Source organism: Sylvia atricapilla, chromosome 2 (genome assembly GCF_009819655.1).
Source record: "Sylvia atricapilla isolate bSylAtr1 chromosome 2, bSylAtr1.pri, whole genome shotgun sequence".
Taxonomy (NCBI): domain Eukaryota; kingdom Metazoa; phylum Chordata; class Aves; order Passeriformes; family Sylviidae; genus Sylvia; species Sylvia atricapilla.
The window spans coordinates 83,986,330-84,009,913 of NC_089141.1; the positions used below are offsets into that span (position 1 = coordinate 83,986,330).

At 42.0% G+C, this 23,584-nt stretch overlaps 1 protein-coding gene across 1 annotated transcript in view; it reads right to left on the reverse strand.

The window, feature by feature from the left end:
• The window catches only part of VWA3B (von Willebrand factor A domain containing 3B), an 83,878-nt gene that overhangs the window by 50,772 nt on the left and 9,522 nt on the right, over positions 1 to 23,584 (reverse strand). The window contains 3 exon segments of the mRNA XM_066340509.1: positions 5,601 to 5,725; positions 7,577 to 7,746; positions 13,248 to 13,407. Coding sequence (XP_066196606.1) covers positions 5,601 to 5,725; positions 7,577 to 7,746; positions 13,248 to 13,407 — 455 coding nt within the window.

The window sequence follows — 23,584 nt, forward strand, 5'->3', positions numbered from 1 at the left end:
GTAAACAAACCTACCTGATCATTTTGTTTTTCAATAAACTTTCTAGAAACAATAATAATAATAATAAAAGTTATACAAATAAGAACTCAATTTTAATTGTGAAGTGCTTTCAGTTTCAAAGAAATATTTTGAATTGTGTTATTGTACACTGCCATCTCCTGGGACCTTCCTGCATTTCAAAACATCTGTTGCAGTCATTAGGACAAAGTTCAACATTTCCTAAATCACAAAAAGTTTCAGCACGGCAGATCATTCCACAATATGAAATGCAAAAGAGAGAAAAAAATCTCAGTCTGTAATCATTGCCTTTTAAACTTAAGAAAAGTATTCTCTTCAAATATTTCAGAAAGAATTCAACTTTTATTTTATAAGCAATCTCTCCCCAGAAATGCAAACACATGCGTTCACACCACACATGAATGTAGTTCTAAGTTTAAGGCTGGTATGAATGCAATTTCAGTCGTGATGTCTCCAACTAAATATGGATATTCCTCACAAACTGTCAATTCCTGTCATGCAGACTTCATTTTATGAATATTTTTAATATTTTAAAATATTTTTAATAATTTGAAAATATTGGAAGCCATTTGTCTATTTAACTACCTCTAAAACAATAACAATTATATCATTGTGTTGCTTTATTTCCCATTAAATTGATGCTATGGACTCATCAGTTTTACAGGATTATTGTTAGTGTCCCCATTAAGATAGATGGATTGAACTGGTATTACATGAGAAGATTTTTTTCCTCATTTATGCTCGTAGCACAGAAAAGTAAAACTGCATGCTCTTTGAAAGGAAGTGCGCTTGATGTCACTTGCTACACACAACAAATGCAGGCACCAATAACTGCACATTGTGAAATTCCAGTTGCTTAAAACCTTTTTTCCAATAACATTTTTCCTGGATTAAACTGGGAGAGAAGCTTGCAAGCAGTGATATCCACAGCAGCTTTCTCTGTCTATGCAGGAAGCTCAGCTGTACCTCTACCTTGGCCTCTTTCTCCCTACAGCAAAGGAGGAGTGGCAAAAACAAAACAAAACAAACAAACAAACAAAAAAAACCAACCAAACAAACAAAAACCCCAACAAACGAACAAAAACACCACTGTTCAAAACTGAACCCCCCAAATCAAAACCTACATGCAAGGCATAGTATCTTCCAGATGTGGCTCTCAGCTGTGGCCCATCCCTCAAAGCACATCTCTGGTAAATGACCAAGAATGCATGAACCTTACTTTGGTTTAAACTCCCTCTGCTCACACCTCAGATGTGCCATTTTTTGGTGACCACCAACCGAAGAAAGTAACCCTTCTGGAGGATGCAGTTCACAACAACTCCAAGTCTCTTGTACACATTCATGCACCCATGTCCCAGGAATAATCTTGTCTTAAAAAATTACTTTTTTCCAGGGAGAGAAAGGCCTGTCCTGGTTACCTCCACCATGAAGCACTTCCCCAGCTGCTCTGGGTGCCAGTGTAACAGCCAGACCTCTGGGCACTCCCTGGTTCTGATCAAAACCCACCCACTGCAATGGCAGGAGAATGGCCATCAGTCACACACACGAGGGGACACGCCTGAACACCCTGCTGCACGTGTCCGGCCTTGCCAAGCACAGTCAGCTTCCCTTGGCTCTCCCCAAAGCCATCCTGACCCCGCAGAGCACCTCACCCTGGGTAATGTTCCAGGAGTGCCCTGCCTGCAGGTAAAGGCATTTCTGCCCTGGAGAAGGGAGGCACTAGAAAAGAGGAAGAGGATGAGGAAGGTTACAGGGAGAGTGTGTGGCAAGGGGCAGAAGCATTTTGCTGACAGCTGCAAATTGAGGAGCAAGATGGTAGACAAGCAAAAACACAACCACACTTGCACATGTATACGGAAATTCATAACCGCCCTCATTTCCATTTCCCAATTAGTTAACTGGCAGACAATCTCAAAAGAAGCAGCTTTTCCACATGCATCTCCCCACAAACAAACTCATCCGGTTTGACAAGTCACTGTAACCTATTTTATTTCCATATTGCTAATGGGAAAAATTATAAAAATATTTAATTAATATTAGTATATTAAAAAAAAAAGGCCCACAAAATATCTACAGTATCTTTGAAATGGGAAGCAAATACTAGTACAAAAGCAAATAGTAGAAAACAGAAGCATTTCTGACTTGTCCGACTATCTGACTTAAATCGTAGAAGCAAGCAAATCCAAATATAATGAAATAAGATCTATCTGAAAATGAATTTTCTGGCAAGGGAAGATGGGGAAATTGATTTTCTTCACTGCCAGTCCCCTTTTCAGCCTCCATGTGGCAGCAGAACACAGCAATATACCCTTAAGCATTGATTTTTAAAATCTCCACTGAAAGGGGTGAATGAAGGCACCAGGAAGCATAAGAGGGTAGTCCAAAGCTTTTACTTGCCAGGTCGAACTGCACTGAAACTCACTGCAGCCCAATCCTGCCCCCTTTCCACTGGGCAAATGGACAAAGCAAATGAACTTTGTATCCCATGTGGTATCAGAGAACAGCTATCTGCATCACTCTCTACACATTAGCAAAGAGATTTGCCAGGCCAAGGTTAGGCTGCTGAGACTAGACAAAGCACATGCAAGAAAAAAGCAGAGGCAATGATCTTTGCTACAGCTTCTACGCAAAGTAGCTACTCTTCAGTCATAATCCTCTCCAAAGGGAGGGTTCAAACTTTCCCATGTCAGTGTACATAAACAGTGCAGAGTTCATTGACTTCAATGTCATACAGGAGAATAATGCTCTTATGCTTCCCTTTTTTACACACAACACCCTGAAATATTCCCTATCAAATTTCCCTAAATTTGAAAAATCAAGCACACCTAAGAACAGAGCCTTATACTGTTCACAAGGAGGTCACATACTTCCCTGTTTGGATTTATCACATCAGTAAAATCCTGATTTCAGTCCATTTGCATTTTCTCTATACATGCCAGCTCATCTATTCCACCACACAGAAACCACTACACAGAAATTTACTGTTTCTATGTCAGCCACCAAGGACCCTCTATTCATTTCGGGATCTAGTTCAAGGCATCATGGCTTCTCAAGCCCTATGTGGCATTTATCGCCCTGTTACTCCAAGCAGATGACACAAATACGCCCTTTTTCAGAAAGATATCTTTTCTCCACAGCTTCTGCCATTCCTTGCCCTCTATGTCTTCAATTTCCAATTTTAATATCACCTCCTTTTCACCCATAATTTTAACTACATAACAAGATTGCTTAATTCTACAGCTTTTTGCAGAGGAATAAACTGCACAAAGAATGTAGGCAGAAGTGGTAACAGGAAAATTAGTGCTGGATGAGAAGATATTATCACATTGGTGAAACTAGGCTTTATGTAAAAGCATTTCTCTGCCATAATTAAATTTGAAGCTGCCAGCATAAGGACCTTAATTCTTTAATGAGTTACACCTGTTTTGATCTCGAGCACCCACTCAAATGAGTGTAAAAAAATTCAAAATTGTCAGTTTCTCACACTTGCTTTCTAAATGTCTGCTGAAGATGCAAAATACGGGAGAATTGAGCTCTTATCTAAAATTTTAAATAGTTCACTTCTGGTTTGTTCTGGATAAGCAGATGAAAAGGAGTGAACATAAAGATATCCAGTATTTGCAAAATGCTGATATTTAGTGGATATCCAGAAACTATCAGATGTCATTAAAACAGCTTTTCCAGTCCATATAACATGGTTATGAGTTTCAGCTTCCAGTTGTTGCATTTGTGGTGTAAAAAGGAACATAATCAAAATATTCCTGTGCCTCCCTTTAGTTTTTAGAAACATCACATTTGGAGGATTAAATCTCTCGTTCATTCTCTATTTATTTCCTTGTGTAGTTTATGCCACACACCCAAGAACCAGTTTCAGAGCCCGTTAGTGAGTAATCAACACTTTTATTTTTATTGCTTTATTGCTACACCCTTGAAGGAGTCTCTGAAACAAGAGAAATCAGACACAGACCAGAATAATGTCTGCAATGAGTTTTCTTTTTTGAAAGGACTTAAGATTCTGCATATGACTGAAACACTCCAATTGGCTGCCAGTGATGTCATAACTGTGCTTGTAATACCCAGTAAATGTAGAAAGCTAATTGTGTTCCTTTTTAATGTGTAAATTCCACTCCATAACAGCAATAAGACACAACAGACAATGCACTTCAAGGGGATTACTGCCCTTTTGAGCGATTAAAGCTATTCAGCTTTCAGCTTTAGAAACAGTGGTGAGGAAGTAATTTCAATCATATAGGAGCTCTGGGCTCGTCTATTGAAACAGGCTGACTGCCTCAGGGGAAGAGGGAGACAGCTTCCCTATGCACACCCTCAAATGTGGTACAGCAAGAAAGCACTCACAGCAGACTGAAGGCAATCATTATGCTGCTCTGCATTAGTATGAAATGATAGCGTTTTGAAGCAGACTCTGCTGTTGGTTTCTAAACTCTGCATGGCTAAGGCTTGAGTGTCCTTTCACAACTCAAAAAAGCAGGTGATACCTCACGCCTTTATTTCTGGCCCTCCACAATGGCTCTTTCTCTTGTGCTGTTAAAATCATGGTTCTAATGAAGGACAGGTTAAGTATACCAGAAACTTCATTACAACCCAGATATGGGCCAGTCAATCCAAGACTGACAAACAGCCTTACATGAGACGCCAAATCCACCATACGCCATACGTACCCTCAACAGCGAGAAGAGGATAACACTGTTCTACCTTTGGGGCAACACTAATGCCCCCACAAGAAAGGGAGACTAGGGTTAGGGAGTAGGTGTGTTGAGCCACTAGACTAAAGACATCTTAAGATTCCTGATGTTGAAAAGAAAAAAAAAAAATTTTTAACTCTTCTGCTGAGAAAGACATCAGATTTGACACACAAAGGCTCACTTCATATCACAACCCTCTTCTCCTCCCACCCTAGCTGAAATCACAGTCCAGTCCCACTGAACACTCACCCAGAGGAAGTAGCACTGTGACTAATACGAAACACACTGAGCTTTCTGCCCAGTTCCACCCACCAGTGAAACTGTTTGTTTTGGTTGTTTCCTTCTGGTATTTTTTCTATCAATCCTCCCACCACCACTTTGTACTGCCTTCTCTACGGTCACTTTACTGTGCTTTTTGCCTGTCTTTGTGACAAGATCTTGGGACAAGCAAGTAAACCTCATGTCGATTTAATCCCCTTATACTACCAATGAACTTGGCCTATATTGATGCTGGCTGTTGTATCATATGGTCTGCCACACTATTCCTCTTCCTTTTTACCACTTCTCCTTACACTTCCACAAGGTCACTGGCATAAGGACATAAGTACTATTCTTCATATTCCTAAATAAATGATCTTCTTCTCCCTTTTTTTCACTTTTCTTTTATTCTCACATGCACATCCTCTATTCTCATTTTTCTCCTTTCCTTGCCCCCTCCTTCCCATCCAGTGAATCTCCATTTCCAGACCAGTCCTGCCCTCACCCCACCCACACCTATTGGTTTATTTTGATTTTATACTCATCAAGTTCCCAAAGTACATTTCTATTCTGACATCTCACTGATAATATCAGTATAATCTTGAGGTTTATATTGTCTACCTAGTGGCATTCGTCCTTTAACTTTTCCGGAGTTCAGCGAAATTAATTTTTTTCCATCCTCTTCATATTTTAGTGCAGATCCAGTAGCATCTGTACAATCCTTCTTCTCAGCAAAAGCATGGAATCTGTAATACAAAATGAGCTTCCACCAGTACAGAAAATACATAAATACTTCTCTAATTTTAAAGAGATGTTTTTCACACATACAACTACAGAATTATATCTAAAGTTTCAACTACAATAAGATTATTGATATTATCAAACTTTTTATATATACATGTTTGTACTTTCTGAAGTCTTCTCACGTAGAATATTCATTCTTTTTGATATTACTGCAAGGCACCTTACTCTTCAATTTCCTGGAAATCTATTTTTAATTAATGTTTTTAAGAGGCTGAGCAGGCATGTAATTTGAGATATCTGAGATGACACTAACACCTTTTTATCAGATTATCCTCCCAGTTGAAAGCCTAACAGGAACATTTATTTCATTATGGACACACAAATCAGGATGACAAGCAGACTTCATTTATCCTCATTGTCAAAACAGAGAAGCTTTCAGAGCAGGAAAAAGATGCATTTCTAAAATGGAACTAGACTAGAAACAGGTTCAAGGTATGAAAAGCCCTTGAACCTGGCCATTCCTGTGGGAAAGCTGATTTAAACTTATACACAGTTACTGGGCAAATATCCACCAGCAAGTTATTAACTGGCCCTGTAAGTCTCTGGACAAAAGCTAGACTCGTAAAAAGACAACAGTGAGAATAGTATCAAACAAAACAATTCCTCTCAGGTCCCTGCCACAATCCTTTTTGCCTCTGTATCTACTTTACAAGAAACATTCACTTTCCTTTAATAAAGAAGGTATAAACACTGCCAAAAGAAAATGAAGGATAGTGACTGGCCATGTACCTGGTACCATAGAGGTACCGTGCTTCTAAATGACCACAATCATTTTAAACACACATCAGACCAGAGCAAACATAACACTTTCCCACAGTCTTGTTTTTGGCAGAGGCTCCCATCTCCTAAAAGCTATTTCTAAACACAGATGGCTATAAAAGAGCTAAGCAGCTGCCATCTTACCCATTGCTCTGCTGTCATTTGGGAGATTTCTACAGTTGGAGGGCTTCCCACCCTTGCACAAACAACAGTGAAACAGAAAAAGCTAGCAGCCATTTCACAAGTCTGGAACTGTATGGTGACTTCTGTTAAGCAGAGAAACACCTACTGACTCCTACTGCCTTCCTGCTGTTGAGTATGAGTTTGGTCTTGTGGGTTTTATATTTGTTCATTTGTTTTCCTTATTTTGATAAGAGAATCAAGATTTAAGTCATCTTATCCATTTCTACTGACAGCTGATTCTCACCACATGGCTGATTCCCAGGATAAAGCAGTCAACAAGCCATGTGGAATATATTAATTTCCACCAACCATACCAAAAAGATGCTAAAGAGCATGTCACAGAACTGCTTTTCCACACAGCCAGGCCTGAACAATAACACCCCATCAATTTTCTATTATTCCATGAGCTGCTCATTTAGGACAGGCATTTCCTTTTCAGTACGTCTCTATGGCACTTGACCCAACAAAACTCTAGATCTTTTTCTGATGCTTGTGGATACTATTAATGTACAAAGCAACACAATAAAAACATATTTCAGTTTATGTTGTGACCACTTCCCCTGAACAGTTTTCCATACTTCAAGAGAGAGGCAGATGGCAGATGATTTTGGGCATAAAAAGGGAAGATTCACTCAATCCAGTAAAAACATATGCAGAAAAAAGCTGGACTGTTTAAGCAGGGTCTGCATTCTAGTCATATCTCTTAAGAGTATTTCCCCATCCCCAGATCGCTTACTGAACTGCTTTGAATCATTTTCCTCATTGATTATACTCAGGTATGTCCCAATACCATTCCCATCAGCAAAGAACTCCATAAGTACTGACATCTTCACTGTCCTTCTTTGTCATACCTGCCAGAGGCCAAGTGGCTCAACTCCTTCAGAAAAATAATAGTTTCATCATCCCTAGCATTGAAAGACACAGTGTTGACTGGACAGGAGCCATTTGAAACCTTCTCAAGGAGTAGCTGCTTTGTGTCCACTGGAACATCCCCCACAGTGAAGTAATAAACAGCTTCAACCTGTCATTAAAGAGAAAAAAAAGGTAATTGGAAGACATTGTTTTACACAGACATCTGATACTTATTCAAGCACTGTCCTGTGCTCAGTATTGGTAGGAAAATTTGGTAAAACTGATGCATTACTTGGGCTATAAGATTTTCAGACCTTTGGTTCTTCCTCTCATTTAGGCTAGTAATTCAAAGGAAGGCCACACAAAATTTCCTCAAGTAAGACAAGAACCTATCCCACAGCCCCTGGGCATTATTCTGCCCAATGCAAGCCTCTTTCCACAGAAGGTAACTGAAGCCAAAGAGAGGTGTAAGGGGGGACAACTGCATCATTAATCAGAAAAAGGCTCTGTGCCATATACCACTTTTAACAAGAGACATGCTAAGTTGGTGCCTTGCCAGGGCCGAAAAGTAGGCACTTTATACCAGACATAGTTTTACTGGCAGCATGTATTCTGAGGTTAGGAAAGATAGCAGTCAAGGGGGTGATTTTCCATTCTGATCCGTACTAGTGCAACCTCACCTAGAATATTGTGTGCAGTTTTGGTCACTGCAATATAACAAAGACACTAAATTATTGGAGAGCATCCGAGAGAGCAACAAAGATGGGCCTTGACAGGAAGCGGTATGAGGAGTGTCTGAGGTCACTTGGTCTGTCAAGTCTGGAGAAGACTAAGAGGACACCTCCTCATAAGGGGAAGAGGAGGGGTAGGCACTGATCTCTTCTCTGCGGTGACCAGTGTGGGGATGGCATGAAACTGTGTGAGGGATGCTTTAGATTGGATATTAATTTTTTTTTTTACATAGAGGGTGGTCGGACACTGGAACAGCTCCCCAGGGAAGTGGTCACAGCACCAGCCTGACAGAATTCAGGAAGCATTTGGACAAGATTCTCAGGCACATGGTGTGATTCTTGGGGATGGTCCAGTGCAGGGTCAGGAGTTGGGTTCAATGATCCTGTGGGTCCTTTCCAACCCAGCATTTTCTGTGATTCTGTGATTTTTTTAATGCTATTGCTAGTATTTACAGATCATTTGTATTTTTTATAGTTCCCAAGGCAGAGGGAGCTTGGCAGGTTTATTATAACCACACACACTTATATTCTGAAAATGTTATTACAAGAAGAGAGAGAAGCTGAAAAAATGTCCTTTAGTTATTGCTTGAATATTACATTATGAGGGATTTTATGTTAACTGCACTTATCCATGTAACCATGCTCATGGTAAGTATGTTTCTTGAATTTCCACCCTCATTAAAAACAAATGTAACAACTATCGCAGGATGACTTTCAAGACAATATCAGTCCTATATCATGGTAGATACCAGATGATAAATATCTGATAAATCATTGTTTAACTGAAAAAATACACTTGAATACACTCACCTCTGTACCCAGTATGAAGCGGATCATCCTGGAAATTATGCTAAGGCACATGGAAAGTAAGAAGCCAACATGGCTTCACTATGGGCAAACTACGCTGGATAAATTTGGTAACCTTCTACAGTGGGGCTACTGACCTCATCTACCTGGACAGGCATCAAGCATTTGACACTGCTCTGCATGACACCCTTGTCTCTAAATTGAAGAAACATGGATTTGGTGGATGGACCACTCAGTGGATAAGGAATTGACTGAGTGTTGCACTCCAAGAGTTGGAGCCAAACACCTCAATGTCCAAGTGGAATGGCCATGGTGCTCCTGAGGAGTCAGTATGGGGACTGGCACTTTTTAACATCTTTGTCAGCGACAAGGGCAGTGGGACTGACTGTACCCTCAGCAAGTTTGCCAACACCACCAAGCTCTGTGGTGTCTGATGCCCTGGAGGGAAGGGATGCCATCCAGAGGGACCTGGACAGCCTTGAGACATGGAACAAAGTGAACCTCATGAAGTAAGTACAAGTCCAAGTGCAAGTGTTTCTGGGTAAGGACAATCTCAAGTTCAAGCACAGGCTGGGTGGAGGATAGATTGAGAGCTGCTCTAAGGAGAAGGACTTGGGGATGTTGGTTGATAGAAGTTCAACATGATCCAGCAATGTGCACTTGCATCCCAGAAATCCAACTGGATCAAAGGCTGCACCAAAATCAGCATAAGCCAGCAAGGCAAGGGAGGTGCACCTGCCCCTCTACTCTACACCCATGAAACCTTTCCTGGAACACTGTGTCCAGCTCTGGCACCCCCAACATAAGAAGGCATGGATTTGCTGGAGCAAGTCCAGAGGAGAGCCACAAAGATGATCACAGGGCTGGAGCACCTTTCCTACAAAGACAGACTGAGTTGGGGCTGCTCAGCCAGAGAAGAGAAGGCTCTGGGGAAACCTTATAGCACCTTCCAGGACCTAAAGGGGCTTGCATGAAAGCTGGAGAGAGACTTTTCACAAGGACAAGGGGGAACAGCCTTAAACAGATGGATGGTAGATTTAGATTAGAGCAAGGAAGAAATTATTCACTATGAGGGTGTAAGGCACCGGGTGCAATTGTCCAGAGAAGTTAGAAATGCCCCATCCCAGGAAGTGCTCAAGGCCAGGTTAAATTGGATTTGAGCTACCTGATCTAGTGAAAGGTGTCTATTCCCATGGCAGGGGTGTTGTAATTAAATGGTCTTTAAGGTCCCTTCCAACCCAAACCATTCTGTGACTCTGTGATTCTACGAATATGACTAGGAATCCAGGATGTGCACCATGAAAGAAAACTATTTGAGTCTGGGATGGCACTGAGGAAATGTCTCTGCACTCACATAATTTCATGCAGTACTAAAGCAAATTCAGTATCACCTACAAGTGTGGTCATATATTTCCACTTCTGCCTTGGATACTGATTTGTATTCCAGCTCCCTGAATAATTTCTGCATTTCAAGCTTCCTCCCTCATATACCTTCCTCAACAGTGGAAGATGTCTCTCTCAAGCAGCAGCCCAATTTCGGGCTGGATCAGGCAACCTAACAAAGTAGCACCTTGCCATGTTGAACTTCTCTTGGATCTTGCAGAGGAGTGAAATGCTCCATGTGGAAGGCCACAGTCACAGACTCCACTTATTTGGGAGCAAGCAGGACCAGGTGTCCTAGCATCACTGATAATTCTAGACAAATACTAAAGGTAAAGAGAAAAATGAATGTTTTTTATTAAAGTGCAAGATTAACAAAATATTCATTAGCTGTAGAAAAGGGTACACAGAAACAAAAAGAATGAACTCTTGAACTTATCTGTATTTTAGTTCAGTTTTACAAAGTTCCCTGTCGGCCTCCTCCAGCCAAAACACTATCTGAGCCTGCACACAGGTCTCCCAGATGAGACCCAGTCCTTGGACAACACCATGTTCCTACTGCTTTGGTTGAAGAGGCTCCTGACCCAGAGGAATGCATGTATATTACACCAGAGGAAAGCATGTATATTACACCGTTTTTCCCTGTGTTCCTTCAGATTCACATCTTCTCTCTCTCCTCTCTAAGGCTGTCATTCATTCATAAACTTGATATCCAACAAGAATAAAAAATTTCACTTTCTTCAAGAGATTTACTGCCTGCCTCTGCAACTTTTAAAATGCTGACATTTATTTGACCTAGCTGATATAGAACCAACCTCTCACAACAAAATTTAAAAAAATTATGAACCACAGATAATTTACTCTACTTAACTACAAACTCAGCAATGACATACCACATAGGAAATATTCCTCATAGGTTAGTGGGGAAAAGTTAAAACCTTTGAAGCGAATCATTCAAATTTTGAAAATTGTCATTTATACATTTAAACAAGAAAAGAAACCATAGAAGAACAGAAAGGAGAACAACATGAACAGTTTTTCAGAGTCTTGATCTTGGTGGGGAGGTGTTTTGGATGAGTGATCCATACATCATGGATTTGCACCTGTAGAGAACTGGAGGCTAGACACTGTGAATGCATTTGTGGCAGGTAGCGCTCAAACAATTGCAACATTACAGCCGACTGATCTTGAGCTTCGGATTTACAGGTCATGAGGAAAGGAAATCTAAGGAATCACCACATGTGGGAAGAAAAGACCAGCTGAAGGAATGACAAGAAGAGCAATGCCTAGGGCAAATAAAAAGAAATGCTGTTTTTGAGCAACTTTGTGGATGAAGCAAGTTCTTAGGAATGAGTTATTCATGACTGCTCAGAAAGAGCACAAGTTTTGCCTAGGACTGAATTGGGTATCCCCCATCTTCACTACAGTGAATGTTGCTCTTAAGTGAACTGTCAGTTATGAATGATAATGACTCTGTTTAGAAGCAATTGAAGTTTGTTTTATGTTGTGCACCTACCACAATTGAGTCCCCCAGATTGCCTATTGACCCACCAGTATCTGGAAAAATAATAGATGTTTCACTATCTTGACAGATTTTAATTTCTGTTTATTCAAACAGAGACCCACCAGGTCCAACAAGACTTTTTTCATCCAGACAATGCTGAAGTCTAAGTACAATTTTTTAGTTACTCATCAGGAAATCAGTATTATACTGCAAACTGAAAATGCTAATAAAATTTACGGAGGGAGCATTTAGAAAAGCACTTATTAAAAAAAACCTCATTGGTGAACAATTTGTTCCTTACTCAGTTCCTTTTAAATATTGGTTTCCAAACATCAAGGCTCATCTGGATGAGAATCCAGCAGCATAGGGAACCAGAAGGTAACTCAAGTAAACTTTACCTTCTCCTTCAAACAATGTCCCAGAAAGAGATTTAGAAAGGAGTTAGGATTGGATCTGTGCACAGGGATGGATGTTAATAGTGAAAACAAATGACTCTACTCCACAGACTGTGGGCCAAATTTTCCATTAAATTCAGGTGTTAAGAGAACTGAAAGAACACACATTGCAAGGAAATGTCATAAAATATTTCTCTAGTAACGTAAATTTTAAGCGACTGTGATAGCCTATATGTTTCACTTCTTGTGACTCTACTTTAATGAATAAAGTAATAGGGTACCTTTAAAAATGAATAGCATTTAATTGCAGGAATAACTGTACATGATTTGTCTCTGTCCTGGAAGAAAGCCTAGCTATCACCTCGCTGATGAAAAGGATTTGCATAGATCTATCACATAAGCTAATACTTCCACAAATCTCTGTTCGCACTATTTTGAATTTTAAATATAACTTTTCATGAGTAGGTTGGATGCATAACAAAATAAAAATCGTTTCCCTGCCTTCAATAATGTTGCTACTAGAAATTTTCTCCTAAACTTGAAGCCCTGAAAAACTTATATGGCAAAGAAAGTGGAAGGGAAGATGTTTTCTCTTTCCCTTAATGACTGAATGTTATTTATTCTGGGTACTCTAGGAAAGAAAATAAGTTTCTGCATTCAAAATACAGTACATTTGCATAAAAAGACAATCATTAAACATAGTATGCAGCTACACTTGAGGGGAAAAAATCCTTTCCAAATGCTGTCATTAATATTTATCTTTGCAACACTGATCAGGGCAAATCACAGCGGCCAGCCTAGCACTGAATACTCTTGGATTTACTTGGGCTTCTGAAAAGATGTCTGAGCTTACCGCTTCATCACCCATGGCTTCCAGCAGAGCTTCAGCAGAGCTGGCATGGCTGACAGCTGTCATATGGTCCAGCTTCCAGAGCCATGTAACTGCAGACTTCACAGTATGCTCAGACACAGGAGTACATTTCTGTTGCCACTTCATGAGATCCTGAGCAGCTCTGAAAATAAGATTAACTATAAATCAGGAACAGTGAGAATCATGCTGGCAGAACAAGACAGCGGAACTCTGCTATTGTTACAATTCTTTTATATTCTTAAATAAGAATTACAATATACCACAGATACTAAATCAAGACTCGCAATAAAGGAAGCAGAGAAAAAATGAAACCATTAGAAAAATACTGTAATTCCGTAATAGGTGTTTGTTTGAGACAACTGTTTCCCACATAGGGTCAGGAAAGATAAAGTATTTTTTAGAAGAGTTCTTGATTCATAACTCTCCTTATCATAAAAGGTCAATCAGGTTTTTAAAATATGCGCATGGAAAAGAAAAGTGTCTTCTACAGGTCTTATTTCACAACTTGCTCCACAACCTTTGTGTCAGAGCAGTTTAACTGGCACCTTTTTTTCTGGTAGTACAGCTGATCTTCGGCTAGCCATCAAAGATAAAATCTGTGATGCTAGGATTTTTGGTATTTTAATTGACAAAAAGACCATAGTCTTAATGGAAGAACAGAAGTACAAAGCCAACGAGTACTTTTGCCTGTGCACTTGTACACAAAAAGGCAGAAAGGAACTATAAAACCAACTGGTTCCAGTATCCATTGAAATGAATAAAATGTAAGAGATTCCCATTTTCTTACACAGTCTGACATTTGTTAAAAAGTTGTACTGTTTCAAATATTATGCCAGTTGTAAACCGGTCTGTTAAGCTGTTTGTACCAAAGTTTGTACCCTCAAAAATCTCATTCCAAGTTGTATACCCCCTCTAAAACCCCGGGGCCCCCCCCTTCCGTCGGGCTAGGCTGTCGCCGTTCCCTGCCGGCTCCTCGAGCTGCTGGCCCCGCCTAATAGGAAAATCCAAGGACTTCCATGGTGCACCGCTCCAAAACCGAAGTACAGCTGCCGGCAAGCGGGCCCAAAAGCCGCGACCCAGCACCAAATCCAGGTAAAAAGGGAGGCACTACAACACCGAGAAGACCCTCAGCTACCTAAAGACTGAATTCTGCTTCTGCCGCCTCGCCACGACCACAAAGGGACTGGGAAGAAGTGACACCCCTAGACCACACGAGCCCAGTGGGGTTGCCGGGAATTCCCGCGAGATCGGAGCCTCCCGACTCTGCTGCGGCGAGAGCAGAAGGTCCGACTGACACCTGATCCTCAGCGGCGACAGGAGCGAGGGCGGCGACAGGAGCGGCGGCGGCGCAGGCGACCCCTCGAGTTCCCCCTTTAAAGAGCTGACTAATAAAGGCTTTTCAAAGGAGCAGGTCTCCTGGCCCGTTTTTAACAATTTGGGGGCTCGCCGGGATCTAAGCCACGCCCAGAAGAGGACCAGGACGGGAAGGCGCAGCCCGACCTCGGACCTCCTGGACAGCTGGACATCCCGGACCAGAGGACGACGCTCGCCAGCCTCGCGGGACGCCACTGAGGGAGCATCGGTAAGAATAACCGGTGGCGGGAGTGGAGACGAGCGGATGTGGAGTGAATGAGTGGGGGCCGGCAGCTCGGACCCCCCAAGCGAGTTTGGACTGCTGAGTACCCCCGCGAGGGGGCCGGCCGGGAAAAGCAGGAAGCGAGTGAACTGAGAGTGACTGAGGCGTCTCCAGGGGCATAGGCGCCCCCCTCTGGACGTGCGGAGGAATTTAGAGAGTAAGTGGCACGTCAAAGAAGTGAAGCACGCACCACACTGGCTGAGGCTATAGCCCGGGGTGTCACAGGAGACTAGCGCTGGCTGGGGTAGCGGCTGGAACCCTAAGGGCGGGTTGCCCAGGCTACTTTCGGGGCTTGTGAGTTGGCACTGGCTGGGGTAGCTGTCGGGGTGCTGGGATAAAGAGTACTGGCTGAGGCTACGGCCCAGAGCGTCTGAGTACTGGCTGGGGTAGCAAAGAGGCTGCTTTCGGGGTGCTTTGGAGACTGGCTGGGGTAGCTGTCGGGGTGCTGGGATAAAGAGTACTGGCTGAGGCTACGGCCCAGAGCGTCTGAGTACTGGCTGGGGTAGCAAAGAGGCTGCTTTCGGGGTGCTTTGGAGACTGGCTGGGGTAGCTGTCGGGGTGCTGAGATAAAAGTCTGCATTGGTCGGGGGTATCTTGGGTACGCTTTCCGGGTTCGAGAGGTAGAACTGGTCGGGGGTGCCCAGAGAAGAGGTACGCTGTCCGGGTGCAGGGGAGTAAAGGAGTGCTTGCTAAGGGGTAGTGGCTGAGGCCCTAAGGGCGGGTCACCAGGCTACCTGTGGGGCATTCCGAGCACTGGCAGGGGTAGTGCCCAAACCCTGAGGGGGTCCCTGGGGCTACTTACGAGTGCTCAAAGAGTGAGTGAGAGTTAAAATTTGGGCTGCACACCTTTAAACTTGTGTAGGTATAGGGGCACCTTAAAGAAGTTTTATTAAAACAAAGACAAGTAATTTTGCTTTGGGTTGCCCTGAAGTAAAGTTTCTGTCAGAATAAGAACAGCGTAGTTTTTATTTGAGACCCACTGAAAATGGGGGCATACATAAGTAGAGTGGAGCCAGTTGAAGAGAGAGAAAAAAAGATAAAACAAATTCCACCAGACAGTCCACTAGGACAAATGTTAGAGCTATGGGAGTTTGATGAAGCCACTAAAAGCTTGGACAGGATCAAGATGATCCATTATTGCATAGAGGCTTGGCCTAAGCTAGATTTACCTGAAAGATGGCCATGGTGTGGAACTAGAGACCCCTGGATGTGTTCACAATTAACTCAATACTTGAAATCTCGAGGAGATTCAAGTACTGAACAAATACTCTATGCTATCTGTTGGCAGAAACAAGTAGTCAAAAATGAAACAGCAAAAATATGTAAGTTACAGCAAGGGAAACAAAAGAATGAAAAGCAGGAGAACCAAGAAGAAGCTAGCCATAATTGGGACCCCTTAGAACATTTGCCTCCTCCTCCAGTTTATCCCGAAGGGCTACAAACTATCCCTACTAATCCTCCAACCTCATTTGAAAATCATATCCCACCTTCTCAAACTGTAATCCCTGTTCTTTCCCCAACTTGCCCCCCTCCAGCTTATAACCCCTCTTACCCTCTGCCGTTTCCTAACACTGGTCTAACCTCCTCTCCTTCACCATCCACAATCCCTGCACCCCCTCACAGCTGGGAGCTAGGTCTGGCAACTAACAATGCGTCCTGCCAGGCAATAAAAACCCCAGAAGGACCTTACAGTAACACCAGGTCAAAAACCAAACTCTTTCCCCTAAGGGAGGTCCCATTGGGTGGGGCAGTTGGAGGAATAGGGTTTGTCAATGCACCTTTAACAGCGTCAGAAGTCAGAAATTTTAAGAAAGAACTGGGGAATCTGGTTGAAAACCCAGTGGGAATTGCCAACCAGATTGACCAGTTTTTAGGCCCAAATATTTATACATGGGGAGAACTAAACTCCATCTTAAATATACTCTTCACTCCGGACGAGTTTCGGTTGGTTAGGGCAGCAGGAATGCGCATCTGGGAGAGAGAAAACCGAATGGGCCCCCCCGGTGACCAGAAGTTGCCAATAGCTGACCCAGGGTGGGACCCAAACAGAGAAGAAGGGAGGAGAAATATGGAGGATTATAGAAACCTAATGATAAAAGGTATTAAAGAATCAGTTCCTCGGAGTAGCAACACCAAATTAGCTTTTGACAGGGCCCAAGAGAAAGATGAAACCCCAGCAGCCTGGCTGAGCAGGCTCAGACGGAATTTCCAGCAATATTCTAATTTGGATCCAGATAGCCCAGAGGGACAGATATTATTAAAGTTACAGTTTGTCACAAAATCCTGGCCAGATATCAGAAGAAAACTTGAAAAGATGGAGGACTGGCAAGACCGAGAAATAAATGAATTATTAAGGGAAGCACTAAGAGTATATCTTAGGAGAGATGAAGAAAGAACAAAAGCAAAAACCAGGATTATGGTAGCCGTGGCCAGGGAGAGTGTAAGGGATCTCAAAGAGGATGCTAGGGGTGAAAGGAACACAAAATCTTTACCAGAAAAAGGAAGAGGAAGGAACCCACCATCTTGGGGTACTCCTCAGAGACCGAGAGAGACCCGAGCCTGTTTTTATTGTGGAGAAATAGGACACTTAAAAAAATATTGCAAAAAATTGTCATTTGATGAGACTGTCGTAGGGGAGCAAGAGGCATTGGAAAAATTATTGAAAGGAGAAGTCGAAGAGGATTAGGGGTGTCATGGGCTCTATGCGTTAGGGGACCCCACGAAACATCAAGAAGGGCCCATAGTAAACTTTGAAGTAGGTCCCCAACATGAAGAGTTTGAATTTTTAGTAGATACTGGTGCCGATAAATCGTGTATTAACCGACTTCCAGTTGGAATTACAATTGGAAGAAAAACCTGTGAAGTCCTAGGAGCAGAAGGGGAGCCTTTCAAAGCCTCAGTTATAGAAAATATAGAAATTAAAGGAAATTCCAAGAGATGTGTCACTAATTTAATATATCTACCCAAAATAGACAGTAACTTGCTGGGAAGGGACCTGCAAGTTCAGTTGGGAGTAGGGATTCTTCCTAGAGAAGGAAAAATGGTAGTACAAATGATGAGGCTGACTATTGGAGACTTGAAAGAAATCAAGCCAGAAGTCTGGGCCGAGGAGGGAAAATATGGATATTTAGATATCCCACCTATAGAAATAAAAATGCAAGAAAATACGCCTCCTATAAGGGTCAGGCAATATCCTATTTCTCTGGAAGGGAAAAAAGGACTAACACCAATTATAACCCATCTACTCACAGAAGGAATATTAGAACCTGTATGTCACCCCACAACACCCCTATTCTGGCTGTAAAAAGGCAGAAAATAAGTTTAGATTAGTGCAAGACCTAAGAGAAGTAAACAAAAAAACAATTACCAGGCACCCGGTGGTACAAAACCCCTACACACTCCTGAGCAGGATCCCTAGAGAACATTCCTGGTTTACTGTAGTAGATCTAAAAGATGCTTTTTGGGCCTGTCCTTTGGCAGAAGGAAGCCGAGATTGGTTTGCTTTCGAATGGGAGTGCCCTGAAAGTAAGAGAAAGCAGCAACTAAGATGGACTCGTCTTCCTCAAGGGTTCACTGAAAGCCCAAACCTTTTCGGACAAGCCCTAGAAGAGTTACTAAGGCAGTTTATCCCTAAAAATAATGTACAAATCCTGCAGTATGTAGATGACCTCCTAATATCGGGGAGAGAGAAAGATGAAGTGAAAAAAACCAGTATTAATCTCTTAAATTTTCTAGGAGAAAAAGGCCTCAAAGTGTCAAAGAACAAATTACAGTTTGTAGAATCACAAGTCACATACCTCGGACACCTCATTGGGGAAAGGTGTAAAAAATTAAGCCCTGAGAGAATCTCAGGTATACTCTCAATCCCAGCTCCAACCACAAAAAGAGATATAAGGAAATTATTAGGACTATTTGGTTATTGCAAGCTATGGATAGAAAAATATTCCCAAAGTGTTAAATTTCTCTATGAGAAGTTAGTCCAACCTGAACCTGTAAAATGGACTGATAAGGATGAAGAACAATTGAAAGACCTAAAGACAAAATTGTCTTCAGCCCCTGTCCTGAGTCTCCCAGACCTTAAGAAAAAGTTTGACCTATTCATTAACTCTGAAGGGGGAATAGCTTATGGAGTATTAACCCAAGAATGGGGAGGACACAAAAAGCCTGTCGCATACCTTTCCAAACTTTTAGATCCAGTTGCAAGAGGGTGGCCGGCTTGCCTCCAGGCTGTAGCAGCCACAGCTGTTCTTGTAGAGGAAGCACAAAAACTGACACTGCAGGGAAAAATCATTGCACACACACCCCATGATCTCAGGACAGTGTTGAGCCAAAGGGCTCAACAATGGCTGACTGACTCTAGAATTTTAAAATATGAAGTGATTTTAACCGGCACCAGTGATTTGGAGCTAATCACATCAAAAAGTCTAAATCCTGCCCAGTTCCTCTCAGGGGAACCCACACCAAACTTAGAGCACAATTGCCTGGAAATCATAGATTTACAAACAAAAGTAAGGGAAGATCTTGAAGATACACCTCTACCATGTGGGAGGGTGCTATTTATTGATGGATCATCTAGGGTGATAGAGGGAAAGAGAATATCAGGCTATGCAATAGTCGAAGGTACAGAAAGGGACAATTTAAAAGTTATAGAAAAAGAAAAACTGCCCCCCCATTGGTCTGCCCAGTGTTGTGAAGTCTATGCCCTCAAGAGGGGATTAGATTTATTAGAACAAGACCAAGGTACAATCTACACAGACTCGAGATATGCATTTGGAATAGTACACACATTTAGAAAAATCTGGAAAGAAAGAGGCTACCTAAATTCAAAGGGGAAAAATCTGATACATAAAGAATTAATTAAATTGGTATTAGAATCTCTTATGAAGCCCCAAGAAATAGCAATTGTACATGTCAAGGGACATCAAAAAAAGGACACATTTGAAGGAAAGGGCAACCAAGTAGCTGATCAAGCAGCCAAACTAGCAGCTCAAAGGCTGGGAGAACCAATAAAAATTCTTACTTTAAATGATGTACCAGCTAACAAAGTTAGTGAACCAATATATGATGAAAATGAATTAAAAGAAATAAAAAAGTTAGGTTTACACCAAGGGAAGCAGGGGGAATGGCTGACCCCAGATGGAAGAACATTCCTAAATAAAGCAATAGCTCGAAAAATACTGGCAGAAATCCATAGCTTAACCCACTGGGGCACCCAAGGGTTGTGTGATCATTTCCTGAGGGAACACCTATGTGTTGGAATCTATAACCTAGCCAAAGCAGTGACTGAAGGATGCCTAATTTGTCAAAAAGTAAATCAAAAAGTAATGAAAAAGCCCACACCAGGAGGAAGACAAATAGCATTAAGACCCTTTCAAAGTATACAAATAGACTTCACAAAAATGCCTCCAGTACAGGGATATAAGCACCTTTTGGTTATAGTTGATCACTTAACACATTGGATAGAAGCCTTCCCTACAAAAAGGGAAACAGCACAAGTAGTAATAAAAATACTATTAGAACACATCATCCCCCGATATGGACTGGTAAATAACATCGATTCAGACAGAGGCCCCCACTTTGTAGCACAAGTCCTGCATGATGTTGTTAAAGCCTTGGGAATTAAATGGCAGTTGCATACACCCTGACATCCCCAAAGCTCGGGGAGAGTTGAGAGGATGAATAAAACCCTCAAAAATGTATTGACTAAATTGATAACAGAAACTGGAATGAATTGGCTAAAATGTCTGCCCCTAGCACTCTTGAGAATCCGAGTTCGGCCAAGGTCAGACATAGGGGCTTCACCATATGAGATGATGTTTGGACTCCCTTTCTTACTAACTCCTTACAGCACTGCAAATTATTTAGAAGGGGAGGCAGCCACTCAAGAATATATTAAAACAATTGGAAAGACATTGGCCGATCTTAAGAGAAGAGGGTATCTTCCTCAAACCTCCCCCTTAGATGCGGATGTACACCAAATAAAGCCAGGGGACTGGGTCCTAATTAAATCTTGGAATACCATTCCACTAACTCCCAAATTCGAAGGTCCATTCCAGGTCCTGCTCACAACCCACACTGCAGTGAGAACCCAAGAAAAGGGTTGGACACACATATCCCGAGTAAAAGGACCATTGCCACTTCCCAGTGACTCTGTTACCCCAGCAGAGACTCCCTCTGAATGGACTACCATTAGAGATCCAAACACACTTAAAATAACCTTCAAGAAACGACCAAAGCCCAATTAGATCATAAAATGTTCTCTGTAAGTTGTTGTTCTAAGTTATTATAAAGTGTTAAAAAGGTTGTGATAATAATATCATTACAGATCTCTTATAGGGCACACCACAAAAAGCCTAATCAAAAAAACTGAACAAGTGGGAGCACACTGAAAGGAACTCCATAAGGCCAGCTAAATAACTTCCCCAACCCAAGAGGCAAGACCAGGTGAGATCGAGATAATGGTTCATACTGGACTCTTGGGAGGACTAATTATAGTCCTATTGATGAGCAAACCCACCGAAGGAGCATGCCCTAAGAATGACTATCCCACTTCCCTAACCCAAGAGGCAAGACCAGGTGAGATCGAGATAATGGTTCATACTGGACTCTTGGGAGGACTAATTATAGTCCCATTAATAAGCAAACATGCCAAAGGAACATGCTCTAGGGGCTACCATCTCATCTATGATGAAGAGAATCTGCAGTCCCTTATAAGAGTTCACACTCATGTGAGTCCCACGTGTTTTAATATAACCCAAGTATCTACTTGCCAAAAAAATGAAAAACAATATTGGATGGTAAAAATTGCTGCAACGTTTATGCAGCACCTAACTAGAGAGTGCCCTATAAGAGAATTGTTTTACCAAAAAAATTAGACAATCCAAAGGGAGTTGCAAATTTAATAAAAGAAAAGCCACTGAATGAAATTGATGAGCCCCTTAATAAAAACTTACCTATTGACTTATTTATTGTAATAAGCATCCTTGCCAGCTTCCTACTCCTTCCCTGCATATTCCCCTGTTTAATTCGAACTGCAACCATTCAAGCAAGCCCCAAACCTACTAAAATAAGACTAAAACCCCAAACTGAAGAACTGAATAAAGCCAAAAGAATATATAACCAATACCAGAAATTAAAAAAGATATACTCCCATGAATAAAAAAAAAAACTGCCAATTGATGCGGGCAAAGGCCCGATCAAAGAAATAGAGGGGGGACTGAAATGAATAAAATGTAAGAGATTCCCATTTTCTTACACAGTCTGACATTTGTTAAAAAGTTGTACTGTTTCAAATATTATGCCAGTTGTAAACCGGTCTGTTAAGCTGTTTGTACCAAAGTTTGTACCCTCAAAAATCTCATTCCAAGTTGTATACCCCCTCTAAAACCCCGGGGCCCCCCCCTTCCGTCGGGCTAGGCTGTCGCCGTTCCCTGCCGGCTCCTCGAGCTGCTGGCCCCGCCTAATAGGAAAATCCAAGGACTTCCATGGTGCACCGCTCCAAAACCGAAGTACAGCTGCCGGCAAGCGGGCCCAAAAGCCGCGACCCAGCACCAAATCCAGGTAAAAAGGGAGGCACTACAACACCGAGAAGACCCTCAGCTACCTAAAGACTGAATTCTGCTTCTGCCGCCTCGCCACGACCACAAAGGGACTGGGAAGAAGTGACACCCCTAGACCACACGAGCCCAGTGGGGTTGCCGGGAATTCCCGCGAGATCGGAGCCTCCCAACTCTGCTGCGGCGAGAGCAGAAGGTCCGACTGACACCTGATCCTCAGCGGCGACAGGAGCGAGGGCGGCGACAGGAGCGGCGGCGGCGCAGGCGACCCCTCGAGTTCCCCCTTTAAAGAGCTGACTAATAAAGGCTTTTCAAAGGAGCAGGTCTCCTGGCCCGTTTTTAACATCCATAACACTCCATCAAGAACTATTTTGAAGAGTTTCTTTTAATACTCTTTTAAAGCAGTAATTTATATGCTATATTGTCTTTTGTTTCCCTCCTACAAAAACAAACAGATTGATGGACATAATTACTGCTTCAATTTTGACTTGGCTTTGCAGTTCATTTTTAAAGAAAAAGTTCTCTGTTCTCAAAACTTATGGAAGTTACCTGCTTTGGAAAAGATCTTCAGAAGATATCTACTTCTGCAACAGATTGCCCTGAGAAGCTGTGGATTCCCCATCTCTAGAAGTGTTCAAGGCCAGGATGGATGGGGCTTTGAGCAACCTGGTCTAGTGGAAGGTGTCCCTGCCCATAGCAGGGGCCTTGGAACTAGATAGTCTATAATGACCCTTCCAACCCAATCCATTCTGTGATTTTATTGCTCTCCTTTCCAAATTTCAGTAGTATCACAATTTAGAGAATGAAGATAGGGCACCTGAATCAAATTTTTAAGACAACTCCCAGGTAAAATAACATTAGGAATCACCATGTAATTGCAAGTTAACACTGCGGAGCCAATTTTAAAATTATATGACCTAATTTGTGCATTGTTTTTTTTCCACTCATCTATCCAAACCCAAGCTTACGCATTCAAATTCTCATGCATGTATGAGAATTTTTGCAGATAGGTAAAATTTGAATAACTGCTTCTATTCTTCTAACTAAATACAAATTCATTTATTCCTCTTAGGGAACAAGCGATTGGAGATCTTTTGTTATGGAAATCTACTATTGTTTCCTAGTGC